The following is a 17533-nucleotide window of genomic DNA, read 5'->3' on the forward strand; positions in this document are numbered from 1 at the left end:
AGCAGAATTTAAAAGACCAGCCAAAGAACATGTCCTGCTCTTTGCTTTTTTTTGTTTTTTTTTCCATAAAAGGGGTCTCTGGGCCCTTGTGCCCAGCTCAGGAACGTTCTGGCATCTGTCTCGTGAGGATGTAACTTTTGGGCTGGGTGCTCCTGGGGGCACAGAGACTAGGAAACTTCCTGCTGCCCTCCAGCAACTGAAAAGAGGGCATGGAAGAGCTGGCTGGGATGAAGTCAGTCCAGGTGCCAGACGTGTGGAGTGTACGCTGTGCCTAAATGTGCAGTGATGTCTACTTGAGTCTGCAAACAGCCCTGTACAATAGATGGGTTTGTGTGGAAGGCTGGAGAGCCAGAGCTGATGTCTGTAGCTGCCTAACTCTAAGATTTGCAGATACAGTTTCTCTCTGCCCCTTGGGTCCTTGTGTCTGTGGAAAGGATGGGCAGGGGCAGTACCAGCCTTGGAAAAGGTGAAAGGTGTCAATAATAATGTCTAGTCGAAAGGAAGGCGGTTGTTCCCTGGCCCCTGTCTGGGACCTGTGCACATAGTAGTGTGACGGGATGGGTGAGCAGGGCACTGTCCCTAGGTGCTGACTTGGGGAGGGCACTGGAATGGCCACCCCAGGAAGTTTTTGCCACGGCAGTAGCTCTCTTGCAGGACATAGTCCGGGGTGCAGCAGCTGTTAGGGATGTCTCTGTGAGCACGTGCTGCAAGGCAGCAGGGATTCCTCCCTCCCTGGGTGCAGTGGGGCAGCCAGAACAGCAACATAGCTCCACCACACACAATATCTCCCTTTTAACCAGCATAGGCTCCAAGCTGGCAAAAGTGCCACCTTTCAACAGTGAGGGGCATGGTGCAACTTGCATCCATCGGAGGGGCCATGTAAGCAGTGGTGACTGCACAGCAGATGGGCCTGTTACTGGCTGCCCTGCCTTAGCTTTCCAGGTGTCACCATCTAGTGATGTGCCTATAGGCATCGGACCCAGACTGGCTGGGGCACGCTTTCATTCTCTGCCTGTTCTGGAGCCCGGACCCAGTAAGCCCCTGTTCTTAATTCCTTTCTTCCTGCTCTGTGTAGTCTCCCTCCCCATTTCCAACACTGTACCCTTCTTCTGCCTTTGAAATGCGAAAAGGACTGGCTGGCCTATTTTTCACCTGCTTCTGCTGTTGATCTTTCTTGCCAGGCAGACTTGCTGGAGATGCCTGCACAGCAGGTAGGACAAATGTCATTCTCTTTTCTAAGTGGGCGAAGGTCATGTAGGCTTTGTCCAGGATTTTCATGTCCTGGATTAGCTGTGGGGACTCTGACTTAATCATGCAGATGCTGACTGTGTCAGTGACATAGGGCTATTCAGTCACCAAGATAGCTGTGTTATTTCAGGGGAGTGCATCTGGGGAAGTGACCACAGCAGCCAACATGCCTTTTTTTTTTTTTTTTTAAAGCACTCAATGATGGACATTATTGAATGGGTAAGCCACCAGGAAACATATGGCTCATAGTCTTTTTGGAGCTTACTTAAAGGCCTGATGCAGTATTTTTAAGACCCTTACAGTTCCTTTCAGAAAATCAGGACTGGTCATTAAAAATATCCTGAATGGATATAGCTTAACTGTCTCTCAGCCTTCTGCCTTTGAGGTTGGTGGGTGCCTCATATTTTGACCAGATGTTAGCCAGTTGCCTGGTTATAACATTGAAAATAACACTATTCAAGTGCAAAACAATTCATTTACATGTGGAGCCACAGGCTGGGAAATATAGTGGTGATAGATAGCAGCAGTGAAAATCTGTTAGCTGCTGTGATCAAATGAAATGTTCAGGGAAGCAGTTTGTACCCCCCACACCATCATGGTAGTTGCTTTGCCTCCTAGAATTACTGAGCTTCCATCTCTAGTGACTATTTTAAGACCTAGAAATGTGCCCTGGTTTCTATATTTGGGGCAGACAGATCCCAGGAGCATGTTAAAAGCAATATATTTACTGTCACTCTGTGGCAATAAAGGTCAGCTGGTGCATGGGAGAGCTCCGTTAAGCAGGCTGACTTTGTACATACCCCATCATTAATCCTCTTCAGCGTTCTTACTGGAGGGTTGCACTTTAGACTTGCTCAGTTAGAGCTGAACCCTGGGGGCGGAGGGGGTGGGAGGGAGGGAACCGGAGGTCAGCTCTGCCATTTCTGAGTTGCACAGCAGCCAGTGGAATTGTGTGGCATGCTGTATGTGCGTTACTGCCCTGACGTTGCATCACATCCCATCTCGGGGATTCTGAGTACAGCCTGGCTCCCCATCAAGGGCTGCTTCCTCTTCAGCTGTTAATCTTTGTTTTGTTCAGTTCTGCTTCTCTCTTTGCAGTGTACTGGCACAGTCAGTGCACATGGAAAGCACACACATGTAATTCTGGGCTTGATCCTGCCGCAGGCTGCCTGCCCTTGAGTCTTCATCCAGCTCTGCTCTATGATGTTTTTTGACTGTAGTCAGTATCTACTTCCCCTTTGAACAAGGGGTGTTGCTTGCTGAGAAGTTGTAGCCTCCAAGGAATGTAGTTCTTCCTTAGTGTGTGGCTACTTAGCTACATTCTTCACTATATAATACTTCTGGCACAGTTGCATGCATAACCCCCATCAAGACTGCTCAGTAGCCACTAGAGAAGGGGTGTCAAACAGATGGCCCACTGCACTACTGGCAGTCCCCCAGAACTTGGGGGCATGGCCTGTTGTACAGCCCAGGGCAAGAGTTGACACAGCCCCATCACCCTCTGGCTGCCTTGCCTGTTGCCACAGCTGTGGCCCTACCTCCCCAGCTGCTGGCCCCTGCTGCATACCCTATGCTGGAGCCTGAGCAGAAGCTGCTGTTGTCTGCACCAGGTTGGACTCGGGGCTCAGTCATAATTGAAATCACCTTGTGCTACATGTGAAGGCATGGCTCCTCAGCCAAGTGCTTACTGTTTAAGACAGGGGTCAGCAAACCCCGGTATGCGTACTGGAGTGTGGCATACGAAGGCATTTTGCTTGGTATGTGCACCTTGGGGTAGATGGCAGGGGAGCCGTGAGGGATCCTTGTTGTGGCAGCCCAGCCCCTGCCTCTTCAATGCTGGCTGCCCCAAGGTGCACATACACCCACTGCTGACCACAAACTGGGGCTCCATGGACCCCAGTGCAGTTGCTTCCAGCTTAGTAGGTGCCTGCCACAGATGGCCCAGGTTCTGGGCAGGCCTCTGCTTCCCGCCACAGAGCCTGGGCTGCGTACAGCAGGCGGCGGGGAGGCTGCAAGCACTTGCATCGGGATCCATGGAGCCCCAGCCCAGCTTGTTGCTGGTGGAGGGTACATGTGCACCATGGAGCAGATGGTGGGAAAGGGACAGGGCTGCACTACCATAACAAGGACTGGGCCCCTGGAATGCCAACATTTTACAAGTAGAGGTTGCGGGTGTTTTTGGCATTCTGCCCAAAAATGTTGCTGACCCCTGGTCTAAGAGAAGGAGGGATATACTGAAGAGATTGAGGACGGGGGAGTGCAAAACAATTTATTTGTGCTGATCATCCATTAAAATTCCAAGCACGACTAAAGTCAACAGGACAACTTCTTGTCCGGGGAGGTGGCAGCTCTCCATATCCCTTTCAGCACTTGTTTCTGTGTCCCTGCCAGTTCTGCCTTGCACCATGTCTCCGTGCCCTCATGGAAGTTTCTTTTTATAGTCAAAGTTCTTCTGTGAATGTGTCTGGGCCTCTTAGATTAATCTATTGATTTTATCCCTTGATCCTTGCCTTAACCTTTGTGGCTGTCATTGACAAGTTAGAGAGTTTGATTCTGAGGGCAACTTGACTCTGGCATTGAATATCACTGTAATTCAGTTAATTACTTACTTGGCAGTAAGAAAATAGCCTGGTTATTGTATATGCTGGTAACCATGTTACATACAATGTCTGTTTCAGGTGGCTTGAGTACTGCTGTGGGTTATCCACTGGATACAGTAAAGGTATTTTTTTTTTGAACTTCAATTCTTATCTATCACATGGAACTAAACCCAGGTGGGCAAGTATTTTGGCTGGCGGGCCACTTAATGAGTTTTTCTGAGCTGTTGAGGGTCGCACATACAATCTTTAGAAGATATTTTAATAAATCATACATAAAAAACAAATCATATACTAAAAATCAAACACCTACTTTAACATTTTAAATTTTATTTCAAAAAATATTTTTTGCCCTCCCCCACCACCTGGCTGGACACACGTCCCCACAGCCATCACCACTTCCCTGTGCTACCTGCTGCTGGGAGCAGTGCAGTAGGAGGAGCCATCAGAGGTGGGAAGAGCTGAGCAGTACCTGGGTGGCTGCAGTAGCAGCCAGAGCAACCCTGCTGGGAAGCTGTGCGCCCTGGCCGGGGCCAGGGCTGGAGCCGAGGCGGTGACATGGGTAGCATGGGCAGGAGTTTGGCGTGGGCTGCCCCAGGCAGGACTTGGCTCTATGCAGAGCACCACAGGAGCATCCACGGACTGAATACAATCAATTGCGGGCTGGGTCTAGCCCACGGACCATATTTTGCCCACCCCTGAACTAAACTGTTCTCTTTTGTCTTTCTCTCTATACTATGATCAATTGTACGAAAGAATGCTTACTTTTTTCCACCACATTGTTATACAAGTCTAGTCTTGCGTGCTTTTTTTTTTGGGGGGGGGGGGGGGGGTTAGGATTCCACAGCAAATCGAAAGGCGTGGTATGAATGCATTAGTCAGTAAGTTTAGCATGTTGTCAATGTCAAAGCTTGTTTTATGTTTACAGGTGAGAATTCAGACTGAGAGGAGCTATAATGGAATTTGGCACTGCATTCAGGAAGTGTACAAAACAGAAAAGGTAGGGACAGCTACTTTGATGCATCACATTTATAAAGGAAAACAACAGGAGAAATGATGTGAATTGACTTGAGAGCAGATGATGACCCTGCTGATGCAAGCTGCAGGTAGCTCATCTCCTCTGGAGAGAAGGGAGGAGTGATCTTAGATGTGAGCCAGAGAGAACTAAGGCAGCTCTAGATTAGTCAGCTTGGGGCTATGTGGGTTTTTGGGGAAGGGAAGTTCCATAAACAGCCACATTTCAGGGAAAAAGGCTTAGTCTGAACCTTATCTTATTAATTTGCCACTAAAGCTATGCTCCTGGGGGAGGTTTGTGACATGACCACGTATGGATTGGATTTCAGACCGGACTGGACTAACACAAATGCCCTCCTTAGGTCATTCCCTTTTTTAATCCTTCCTTTTTCTCTCTTTCATGCTAGATCCTGGGGTTTTACAAAGGCATGTCCATGTCGGTCCTCACAGTGTCGCTCATTTCTTCTGTTTCTTTCGGCACTTACAGAAACTGCCTTTATAACATCTGCAGGTTAAGATATGGCACTTCAGATGCAAAACCCTCAAAGGTGGATATTTCTCTGGCTGGTTGCACTACTGGGGTTGTTCGGGTAGGTAAAGAGCAAATAAAGTAATCAACAAAGTTTCTGTTTCTATTAATGTGAGGCTGAAAATGTGATGAGTACCTTTTCTCTGGTGCTTGCAGGAAGGTCTTTGAAAACTCCTGTCCACAATATCCCTTTGGAGTCTTATCATCTCCTCCTTTCTTGTCACTGGCAGAGCCCTGGCTTTCCTGTACACATATGTCTTAGGGTGTGAAGGTCTGAAGTGGGGATTCTGTGGGTTAACAACGGCCTAGGTATGCCAGGGGCTGGACTTGATGTCCTTGAAGGTCCCTTCCAGTCCTCTGTTCCTACCATAGTGATGGTGGTTTTTTTAAGATCTGCTCTTCCATTGTTCCCTCACACTGGTTTGGCTCATAAAGGTGTGGAGTCCCGCTGGGCTCTTAACACTGGGTTTATTTTAGAGGATACCCAAATATTTTTTGGGTATCCTCTAAAATAAACCCACTGAATAAGGACTTAAGGACTACACAAGGTTTTGTTTTGCTTTTTTTTAAAAACAGAATACGGGATTCAATACAGGATCTTCCCTTTCCCTCATGAAACTTTTAAAGCGCCTCCAGCCATCCCTGGATAGAGACCATTTATGTAACAGATTCCTGCTTCAGTTAATGAGAGCGCCCTAGTCATTGGTTTGTTAATAATGCAGGTCAAAAGCAATCAGCATCACTGGCTGATGGTGGGTCGGTGTTGTGGGTGGGTGGGTGGGTGTGTGTGTGTGGTCCTGCCTAGGCAGATATCCACAGCACAAAACTGCCTCCTTTATCACCTCTGTTGATATTTCAAACAGGGAGGTTAAGAATGATCTGATCAGAAGGACTGAACCAGTCCGAGCCAGTGAGAACGCATGTAGAATAAGATACATTGGTAGAAATGCAGTGTGGGGTTTTTATCATGCTGTGCTCGCTCTGTAGGTAGAGACACTATAAGTACTGTCAATTTAATGTGTTAGGAGAGCACTGAACTGCATCTCTGTGATCATGTCAAAACAGGCAGTATGTCAGGTTTTCCCATTAATTCTCTGAACTGAGCATGGCCCAGGGCACACCAGGGAGGTGTGCAACTGGCAAGTGAAATTACTTGTCAAAATATGCACGTAGCCGAGATAATGTGAAATTGTAAACATCAGTGGAAACTTAGGAGCAATTTTTCACACTCTGAAGAGGCTTATATGAACAGGGTGGGCATGCTGAATGCCAATGGCTCCCCCTCAATGATTATACATAGTGCTTGCATATTTCTGACTAGTCCTTGGTCTGTGCTACAATTGCCTCAGGAGCTTGGTTCCAGTCTATCAGGTAAGTGTTGTCCTGCTCCCACTGGGTGGACCATCCACTGGATAATCTTCCCTCAATGGTCACTTAGCCAGTGCACTAGCAAATTGGTTTAATTTCCAGGATTCTTTATGGCAGTGGTTCCAATTCACAAGTGCTGGTGCTCTTAGCTTAGGATTTCCCCCCTTCTCTTCACAGCCTGACAAACTGTTGCCGGTGCTGGTTGTTGTTTAATGAGGATTTGTGGTAGTTCTGGGTGTATTGCCTTTGCCTTCATTTCACCTGACTGCAGTTCCCAATTCATGATCAGACCTCTTCAGCCTTGTAGTTTCCATAGAGAATGGGGACTCCTGGGGAGGGGCTGAGACTAGCTATTCTTCATTGCTTTTGCCAAAGGTTGAAGATGACATTGCTAATGTTGGTCTGGTCTTGTTTCCCAGGTTCTGTTGATATCCCCTGCTGAGATAACCAAAGTTCGAATGCAAACTCAGAAACCACATCACTCAGTTGCAACTTCCGATCACAGCTCCAAGCCCAAGTATCGAGGATCTATGCATTGTCTGAAAATGATAGCAAAGGAGGAAGGTTTGGGGGGTTTATACAGAGGGTGTTCAGCACTATTATGCAGGGACTGCTACTCATCTGCCTTATATTTCCTCACATATTCTGTCCTATGTGATTGGCTCACTCCAGCTGGGAAAAGTAAACCAGGTAGGTGGAGCAGGCCTGCCCACAAAATGACTTGGTTTATATTGTGCTAGGAGAGAAGGCATACTCTTAATGTACAGAGTTTTACCCACCTGCTAGACAGTTCCCTCCAAATGTGTCCTTATCACAGGCTGCTTGCTTTTGTTTTCATTCACATTTCATTTAAATGCCTTCCAAAGTGGTTTCCTTTGGTGACTATATCAAAGCATAGGTGAGTGTTGATCACCCTGCAGTTGCAGGCCCCACAAGCTAAGCTGCATTGGGTGGCTTTCACTAGTTGAAGAGTGGTGGTTCCCTGAACAATCTCAAGCAGTCCTTGGCCCCCTGAGCTACAGAAATTAAAAGTACCAATCACTTGCCCCTTGGCTGCCAATGCACATGTCCCAACAGGACTCCATACACCAGAACTCAGCAGCAAGCTCTGCTTGCCCTGCCCACAAATTCCCAGCCCCTTCAGGAGCCCCGCAGGCTGTATGTTTGACACCCCTCATCCAGAGGAATCATGCTAGCTAAGAATAAATGCAGATGCTGCTGGAGTGAAACTTGGCAAATATTTAAAATGAAGAAGAACCTGCTTAGTTCAGTTGGAACCAAACTGCCATAATTTAGGCTAAACAACAAAATTAGAGGTTCAGAGGCTATTCATGCTAGACAGAAAGGGATTGAAATTTGATGTCACGTGCTGGGGCCAACGCCCTTCTTTCATCTCATGTGGTCTGGGGGTTGTGCTGGACTGTGAAGGCTGCAACCATCCAGGTTGTGGTACCTTTACTATGTGTGTTATGGCCCAGGAACTACTTGTGCCAGGTGCTGTATGAATACACAAGAAGATGGTTCCTCCTCAAGAACAGACACCTAGCAATGATTTGGAGGCAAGGATACAGTTTTTAATGACAATTTGAACAAGCCATTTAAAGGGAACAGAATTACAGAATTAAAAGGAAGAGCCTCAGGCCCTGTCAGGCTTGTGTTTTCAGAGGGAAGGACTGGCTACACCACTTTTGGTAGCAGCTCAGGTTTCTTTATGGCTCCTGGGGAGTGACTGCCCAATTCTGCCTGCATTGTGAAATCACATAGTTCTGCAAGTGAGATGTATCTTCTGCAGGTAGTAGTGCCCACAAGCCCTGCTCAGCCCTCAGCCTGAAACCCAGGCTGTGAGTTCAGTCACAAAAACAAGCCTATCATGTTTCCTAGTATGCAAATAGCCCCAGAGTCATTATGAAATACTTTCTAGTGTGGGCTGAATCCAATGTGAGATGCTTCAGCAAAGAGAATCTCAGCAACAGTTACAAGGCAACTGCAAATAGAACTGCAGAGGAGCCAGGAGCCCTAGAGCCCATGGCATCTGACCCATTGTAGTGGCAGGGGCCCGGCCAGCCACAAAACACAAAGCTGAGGGGCGGGCCCCACCCCAGCCATAACACACAAGGCTGGCTTTACTGGTGGATTATGTGGGCAACTGCCCAGGTTGCTGTGGTCTGGGGGCATGCTGCATGCACACAAGCACTCTCTGCCCTCCCCCCCAATGTGAGCAGTGTGTGGTCACAGCATCACCCTCCTCTTCCCCTTCCCCACCCTGGCCTGGCCAATCCCTGGCCCAGGCAGGAGAAGTGGTGCCCAGCCCAATCCACCCCTTCCTCCAGCCACTGCTCAGGAGGAGCCAGGCTAGGCATGTGCAGGTGGGGTGGGACCTGCTCCAGTCCACCTGCCTTGCTCCCCTCACAGCAAGTGGTGCCTGCCCACCTGCCTGGCGCACCGTACTGTTCCACCTCCCCACCAGACTGTGCCCCATGCTCCTGCCTGCAGTAGTGCAACTTGAGGGGTGCTAAAATACAAGTTCACTAAGGGGTCCATTCTCCCAGAGGCCAGCCTTGGTATCACATACTACTTACAGCACATGTAGGAAGCAGGCTCCTTGCCAACTATCTGGGCACAGTGGAAAGTCAAAATATATTTAAAACGTGGCACTGGAAGTATGTACATGATCTGTCTGGGAGCCTATAGCACTTACTGCCACAGGAAACAGAGACTAACAGCAGCCAGGCTAACTCGAGTCCTAAGGCACAGCTTAGTCAAGCACTAAGCTTTGTCTGTGGGCTGAAGGACATTCCCTTCCTATTCCTCAGTTGCTTAACTGGCAGCATTCATTAGACTCTTTTACCTGTTCTCTGGAGGCAGGACAGATGGGCTGGCAGCTGTGTGGTGTGAATTGCTCTGGCATGTGGTAGTGGTTCCTTACTTTGATCCTGCAGCCTACCTTTAGAATAAGTGTGATCCAAGGACCACTGCAGACTACAGGGGTAGTGTGGATGGGTGGGCTGTGGGCCTGTGCATGGAGCCCCACATGTAGCTGTGTGTACCATACTCCACATCTGCTCCCAGACGCAGCCCCTCCCCATGCACTGTCGCATGCAGGCCACTTAATCCCCAACCCCCACAGCCAATTTCCCTTGAAGCCCCGTGGCCTACCTTTCTTGTCAGACATGCTGCAGAGACACCCCAGCTAGCTCTACAGCCCAGCTTTCTCTGGAATCAGTGGATCCCTTTCCAAATATCTTGTTGCACAAGGCAGCCCTGTGCTGATATAATTCTCCTGAACAGGAGCAGCACAGGTGCCTGTGCATAGTGCAGTGCTATGGAGTTGGCCATACTGCTCCCCGCTCAATGGTACAATGTCTTATCACAACCATTTGCGGGGGAGGGGAGGAAGGATCAGCTGCCCCCACTGCATTTACCTTTGCAACCCACCTGTTAAGAAGCCTCAGTATAAGAAATTTGCGTGCTGTGATGATGGGAAAAAATCTAAATTGCTAGACAGCACAGAATGCTCTGATATGACTGATAGAGCCAATAACCAGTATTGAACAGACAGACTATGGGGGAAGGTAATGAGGAGCTGCATGCAGAGTGTGATCTTACATATAGTTCTTTTGGTTTGTCCAACTGTACAACACTACCTTGTGGTTAAGAACAGTGTCTATCCTCTTCCTTAAAACCATTCCAGAGTTAGATGGGAAAAACATTTAATGCTGCACCCATCTCCTTAGCCACCTCTGGGTAACTTCCTATTATGACTTCTCTTTTTGCAGACATACTTGCTGTGCTTGTTTCTGGAGGCTGCGCTGGAACGCTGGGGTGGGGCGTAGCAACTCCTATGGATGTCATTAAGTCTCGGCTGCAAGCAGATGAACTAGGACAACACAAATACAGAGGACCGATGCACTGTGCCAGAGAGAGCGTGAAAGCAGAGGGACTCACCGTTCTTTTCAAAGGACTTGGGTTAAACTGCATCCGTGCTTTCCCTGTGAACATGGTGGTGTTTGTTACATATGAGGCTGTACTGAGACTTGCAGAACATCTTACTAAATAAAAACACGTCACATCATTCTCTTCTAAGGTGGCTGCCTTCTTTAAGACAAATTTCATATAACCAGTGTTGAGGTGTCTGATAGTGGAGATCGATCCTGGGTGAAATCAGCACATTTAATAGAATGGAAAACATCAGCAAAGCAGCTCATTGATGTTTTTCTTGCAGAGTCCCAGACTAGTCAAGACACCTCCTGCTTTTCTCCAAACTTGCTCTGACGCGCTCCCAGCCAGCCTGCGGCTGCTGCTCAGGCAAGATGCACTTTCACAAATCTTGGTGTTTTGCTGCCCAAGCGCATTCCGTACAGTCAACATTAAACATTCAAATAGCAGCCCCTCTGAGTGGGAGCTCATGGGAGAGGGCCAAACACCTCTCCTATCAAAACAAGACTCACTCTGGCAGCAAGACTGCCACAGCACAAGATTGGTTTTTGCTCTACATCTAATGCTACATGCCATCTGCCATTATATGTACTTACATGGCACATGCACCAACCAGGGTGTTGGATCTGTGAATGCTGGATTTTAGGGGTCTACAATTCTGTTTTTCTTAGTGTTGCCTTGACCATGAGCTGTGAAACTGCTACTTTAATAATTGCAGAACTCGTACTTCTGATAAATTCTCCCAGCTAAAGGCCAGCTAGCACAAACACTGCGTGCAGAACCGTTTGAGTGGATCCTTCATTTACCTCTGTGGTCACAAACCATTGGGGAGAGAAGCCTCAGACTTTGGGCAACCAGCAGTCAAAAGGATTGCACCCATGTTCACAATAGCAAGGAAAGAGGGGTTAAAAGAAAAACAGCAAGAAATGAAGCATAGTGCCTCCATTAAATACCAGTGGAGAAATCTGACACAGACTTCCAGTACTTTAATCCGTATTTTTATTATACTGACACGAACAAAATGCCAGTAAGTCAAGGAAAATTTAGCCAGTGATTATGAACCTGACAAAAGCTCTCAGTCATTTCACTGGAGCTTTTGAAGACTTTGCCCTCATTGACCTTTAAATACCTCTGGGATTAAAGTGATCATTTGCAACGGAAAGTTGGGAGTCTCTCAACTCTTCTTTGGGACAGAATCACACTGTTATGAGTCAGGGCTGGTTTTCAGAAGCATGGCATTGTTGTAAGCAGCCAGTGCAATATCAGATTATCCCATCAGCAAGCAAGTGCTTAATTTACTCTGTTTTCACATTCCCTTTTAGAACTTTCTAGTTGGATTTTAATAATTTAATTACAAAATAGACCTGCAAATTCCTGTGCAAGTTTGTTCTATATTGGTTTTTATTAACCAAGTTTTAACTTAACCTTGTTTATTAAACTGATTCTTAGTGATGAACTACATGGGAAATCTACAAACCCCCCCCCTGAAGTGCAAATCTTTTAAAGAACTGAAATCACTTAAAGCGTCTGGCACATGTTACATTTGCTGTAAGTTATACATAGGTATTGTTTGACAAACTGTAAATACACCAGACATTAAACCAGCTTATTCCTGGATAAAAACAGCAAATCAGCCACAAAAACTGCTTGCTGAAACAGTGACTTCTGTGACGTGGAAGTATCCTGTGAGAATTCTACGTATCTTGTATGTGGCCATTTGGCAGGTTATAATTTGTCACACAATACTTGCATATAATGCATGACAAACATAATATCTATCAGGGGCCTTAGATTGAGCCAAATTAAAAAAAAACCCTGCACAAGCATGGTTCATAGTGGAGTATGGAGAGCTAAAAAACCCACATCATTTAAAAAGTCCACCTCAACCACAGTTATATATCACTGTATCTAAAAACTTAAGCTTCTTTTATGTGCAAGGTAGGAAGGAAGAGAGCGAGGGAGATGATTTAAATTTTTTTTAAATATTTGGGAGATACCCAGAATCTATGGTAAAAAAAAACACAAAAATGATCAATAGCTATTGATAAACACTGACTTCAGTGCATTCATTAAATACCTCTGGTTTTAGTAGTGCTAGATCACAGTACTCTAGGAATAAGAAAATTAAGCAGTTCTGTTTTCAGCATAAGGTAGAAAACAAGTGATAACAAGACTGAAGCTGCTCTCTACTAACAAGCTTTAGCTTCCCCCTGGTCCCTTACAGACCTGTAACACATTGAAAAATACTCCACATGTGGCTTGGCACAACCAACGGCTCTTCCTCAGAAGCCAGACTGCAGAGTAGTTGCTAGCAGGGCCTGGGTGCATTGGCAGAACTAAGATTGGAAAGGCAGTTATTTTCCAGTATCTACCAGCTTGAGGCAGAGACCATCATTCCCCATGGTCTTCTTCAATAAGGGCCTGGGCCAAGGCCTGCTGAAAGTGAGGGGGGAAAGACCTCAGCAGGCCTTATATTCACCCACAAAACATCTCCCTCCCCACTTGACAGTAACTACGCATCTACCGTATGAACCTAAGTGTACATTTACATAGTTAAAACTACTGCATGACTGCCATATTATACCGCCACAAACTGACTGGCCTCTCCAACCCTTGGAAAACCCCCCCCAATATACTCTCAGGCCAAACACAGGGGGAATCTTAGCGTTCCATTTTGTTTGAAAGGAATTTCAAACGCAAAGCAACTATTAATAATTCTCATCACCTATATTTCTAATTCTATCAGTCAGGTCTGAGCTGTATTCATATAGTCACACATTAGATCTAGTTTTAGTGGTACTGTTTTCAGCACGGTGTAATAATAAAAGCTTCAGTTGAAATATGCATTGTTATTGCACACAGAGTAATCACACTAAGACCAAAAGGTTCTTTTTGTCAGACCATTTCCTTGTCCAAATTTGAAGTATTTCAACCAAGTGAAGTTCATTGGAATATATCTTAAAATAAATACCTCTTCACTTACAGAGACTTGCTTGTAAAACAAACACAAATCCCTTTGTCAAGCAATCACATCATGCGTTTCTTGGCACGATGAGAAGCTTTACTGGTTCCTTGTTATGGATACACAACTTGCCCGTCTCCAGTTCCTTTTGTGTGATCAAAATACTTTACAATCAACCAACTATCTGAGGGTCTGGGCATTAGGAATTATCAGTTTTACAGGTTTACAGAAATGGAGACAGGGATGTTCTGATTGCCTCAGGTCCAAGCAGAAGGGTGGATCAGAGAGGGCCTGATTCCCAGCCCCCTCCTTTGGTCAGAAGGACACTCATAGTCTCTGTATTTGGATCCTCAGACACACAGGAGGTTGAACTTTACAGGCAATGTGCATTTATGCAAGTGCAGCATGTCCCTGGTAGCCAGCTTCACAATTCAGTCCCTTAAACTGTGGTATGCAGGACCAAAATTGGAGCTTTGAATAACTTGGTTTCTCTGAGATAAGAACTTACCATTCCTAGAGCAATTTACAAGTTAGACTTCCACATTACAATGGAAACTTTTATTAATTTTTCTTTATATTTTCAACATGAAATACAATTAATAGGGTGCTTTTACCAACAGAAACACTGCTCTGAAGAGTCTGAGAAGGGTAGCATTCATATTGCAGTGAATGCAATTCTGCAGTTAACTAGTTTTCATTCCTAAATACTATTTTGAACCAGATTAATTTTTTTTTCTGAACTGTCCTTGAGCATTCATTGCAAGTAATCTGTTAATAGTCATATTTATAAACCAGTGATTGCAGCTTGCACATAATTATGAAGTGATGACAACCAACAGAGGACTATGATGATTCAATATTGGTTTATCTAGTGATAAATTAAATTACAGACATGCCCCTAAAATTCAAATGCCAGTTTCCGTGGAGTCATAAACTGTTTTACCATTTCGTTTGTGACCTGTTTGCGTCTCTCCTGATGAGCTGCTATCAAGGGCTGCAATGTTTCAATAAGCGCCTTCTTCAGTTCTCCTGTGAGCAGTGCCCCACTTGTGTAAGCCTGCCAAGAGAAGGGCAATGGGTTTTTAAAGCCTGGCTTCTGGTGAATAAAGATCTGGCTGCCTCAAAGTTAATTATTTGATTAGGTCCCCTAATATCACCCGTAAGTGCAATTTTCAGCATTACTCACTGATTTTTTTTAAAAGGTTATGATATAGCAGTATGTTACTACACAAACTATACAGACTGAGTAAGCTATGTGAGCAAAGATTTAACTTGGATATCCAGTTGTAACAATGGGAAGCCAAGCATTTTCCTCCTTAGGAGATCAAAATAAACAAAATAACATGTTTCTAGTCGTTGTCTTGAGTTTCACAAGAAAACTGTCTTACTTTTTTGTCGTAGGGTTTCCTAAGAATCCAAATATGGATAGTATAACCCCCCTTACACTATAGGAGTGCGTCCAGAAGAGCATGCACATGTGGTTTGCAGAGCTGCAGACCCCTTGTGCGGAGCTGCAAAATGCACACACCACATATGCAGGCGTTTGCCACGCTGCTAAATTTGCAGCGTGGCAGGTTTTCTTGACACCAGGAGATCCCAACGTCAAAAAACCTGTGCCAAAAAAAAGCAGAGCAGGGCAGTGCATGTGGTGGCAGCATACGCTGCCTGAAACTGGAATCTGGCCAGGCAGAGCCACACTCTGGCTGCCAGCAAGGCTCCATGTGCTTGGATCCCTGCTGCTGGAGCCCTGGGAGGCACCCAGGATTCCAGGTAAGGCTGCTGGGGCCAGCCCAGGTGCTAGCACCAGCCTCCTCTACCCTACCTGGGGCAACCTGCTGTGTGCCAGACCACATGGGCACGGCCATTCCCCAGGGACAAGCAGCAATGGCACAACTATGCGCCGCTGCTATTTGTCCCTTGGGAAATGCAAGCGTGCTTTCATCTAGATGTGCCTTAGGGCTCTGACCGTCTCTGTCCAAACTGTACTGTTTACTCATTTCTGGTAATACATGCACCTGCACTGCTTTTGAAAGTGATTTAGCAGCTCGCAAACAGGCTCAGCCTCCATTCAGTGCTATGTTAGAAACCGGTTATGGCCTGGAGAGCTCAACTTTGGTTTGAAATGGTAGCAAATAGTTTGCTCCCATCACCCCTTGCCATTCATGACACCAGTTCAAGCTTCAGCTATTGCAGACACCACTCAGCAGTGACTAAATTTCTTAATGAAAACAAAACATAATCATTAAAATGTTTTTCAATGGACTTCTGGGGTTTTTGGATTCCTCTCAGCTATAATGGAGGGCACACATACAACGGCCACTTCTGAAAGCTTCCTATTATGGCACTGTAACTGGTGTGGGTTCATTAAACTAAGCAGGTTGCAATACCATCTTTTCTTAATTTTGCACCAAACCAGCATGATGGCAAAATGTACTCTAGTGCTAGTGCCATGGAAGGAGATTTTTCAGAAAAAAAAATAAGGGAGTGGGTCAAGCATGCTCCTGAAATACATAAGGAATTAGCTATTTTAGTCTAAAAAGATTAACACAGTGTTTGGCAACCTTTCCCAGTTGTAAACTGGAAATGACCCATCCCGGGTCAGAGGCAGGCAGGAAGGTTAGTGCTAGGATGCACCAGCAGTCGGCACCCTCCCCCGTGGTGGCATGGGGAGCATGTCTGCAGCTGAAGCTCCCCCTCCCATCCTTCCCCCTGCTGCATGTTGCCAAAGCTCTGTCTGCAGGCTGGATTTGATTGCTCCATGGATCAGATTCATTTTGCAGGCCATAGATTGCTAACCCCTGGATTAACATCATGCCCAATCCTGTTTCCTTCCCTATTCAAAGCAGAGGCAAGGTTATGTGGGGGAAACGAAAGGCAGAGTGTGCAGATTCTGCACTAAGTTACTATTTTTGTGCCCCTCTCTTCCTCAAGGTGGGCACCCAGGGCTGCTGTCCTAGTCACCTGCCCACTCTTTAGTATTACTACTGCTACCACGACACCCAGGATGAGAAGAGGAGCCCATTCCAGGCAGGTCACAGAGCAAAGCTGCCTATATTTGTGACAGCTTTTGTTTGGACTTCACTGTATACTAACAGAGAACACTTTTTGACTTTCACTATGTTTATCAGATGTCTAATTGTAACTGCTAGTGAAATTTTCATGGGAGTTAGTAGCTGCAAAGACTTTTAAGGATCTGCACTCTAGACACAAGTAGGGCTTTTTAAATGATTATTAAAAATGGCGAAAAACTGATATAATTTAAATACAAGGTATGGGAGAGGAAAAACTCTCTTGCCCAAGATACCCTTACAAAAATATTAGAGGAGACAGAACAAATGACATATGTGAGGAGAAAATGCTGCAAGCATTACACACAAATCTTGACCACTCATTGGCTGGAAGCATGACAGCAACTCAAAGGAAAGAGGTGACTGGGGTAATGTCACAGCACAAGTATCTTGCCCAAAGAAGTTCACAGGCAGCCTTGGTTATAGGCTGGTCCCTCCCCACACCCTTCTGAGGGGACAGATAGCAATTAATATTTTTTCTTGGCTCCTTACCTGCTTCAATTGTTCAAGTTTGTCATCATCTTCAAGGAAGAAGGTTAGGTACATGTAAGACACATCAACATCACAGTTGCCCCCATACTTCCTGTGCTCTTCAATAGTATCTTTTCCTCCAGAGAAGGCATGTTTGTTGATCTAGAATAACATAATGGTTTGATGACCTAACTTTTCTCAAACGTTAATTACTATGCAATAAACACATATAACAAAAATCTACATTAAAGATCAGTTGAACGGCAAGTAAGAGCAGATTGTGTAGTTTTAAAAGGAAAGGCAAGAAGCCTGATTTTAATGAACAAGCTAAAGGGAGTTC

General features: G+C 45.9%; 2 protein-coding genes across 11 annotated transcripts in view; one reads left to right on the forward strand and one right to left on the reverse strand.

Moving 5' to 3' along the window:
• The window catches only part of SLC25A47 (solute carrier family 25 member 47), a 38317-nt gene extending 27489 nt beyond the window's left edge, over nucleotides 1–10828 (forward strand). For 2 of the 9 annotated variants that reach the window (XM_025191188.1, XM_025191186.1), the window contains exons 2-6: nucleotides 3927–3970; nucleotides 4774–4845; nucleotides 5267–5449; nucleotides 7176–7446; nucleotides 10533–10828. In XM_025191188.1, the coding sequence (XP_025046973.1) occupies nucleotides 5288–5449; nucleotides 7176–7446; nucleotides 10533–10813 (714 nt within the window). In that variant the 5' untranslated portion in view covers nucleotides 3927–3970; nucleotides 4774–4845; nucleotides 5267–5287 and the 3' untranslated portion in view covers nucleotides 10814–10828. The remainder of the gene's footprint in view (nucleotides 1–3926; nucleotides 3971–4773; nucleotides 4846–5266; nucleotides 5450–7175; nucleotides 7447–10532) is intronic. The other 7 variants (XM_025191190.1, XM_025191191.1, XM_025191193.1 and 4 more) reach the window with 6 other exon arrangements.
• A 571-nt stretch (nucleotides 10829–11399) lies between these two features.
• Nucleotides 11400–17533, reverse strand: part of WARS (tryptophanyl-tRNA synthetase) — a 42889-nt gene continuing 36755 nt past the window's right edge. Inside the window, exons 10-12 of one of the 2 annotated variants that reach the window (XM_025191185.1) lie at nucleotides 17215–17355; nucleotides 14598–14711; nucleotides 11400–13128 (exon numbers count right to left, since the gene is read on the reverse strand). In XM_025191185.1, the coding sequence (XP_025046970.1) occupies nucleotides 13084–13128; nucleotides 14598–14711; nucleotides 17215–17355 (300 nt within the window). In that variant the 3' untranslated portion in view covers nucleotides 11400–13083. Of the gene's footprint in view, nucleotides 13129–14503; nucleotides 14712–17214; nucleotides 17356–17533 lie in introns of those variants that run through there. The other variant, XM_006035062.3, reaches the window with a different exon arrangement.

This window comes from Alligator sinensis, unplaced genomic scaffold (assembly GCF_000455745.1).
Source record: "Alligator sinensis unplaced genomic scaffold, ASM45574v1 scaffold1385_1, whole genome shotgun sequence".
NCBI lineage: Eukaryota > Metazoa > Chordata > Crocodylia > Alligatoridae > Alligator > Alligator sinensis.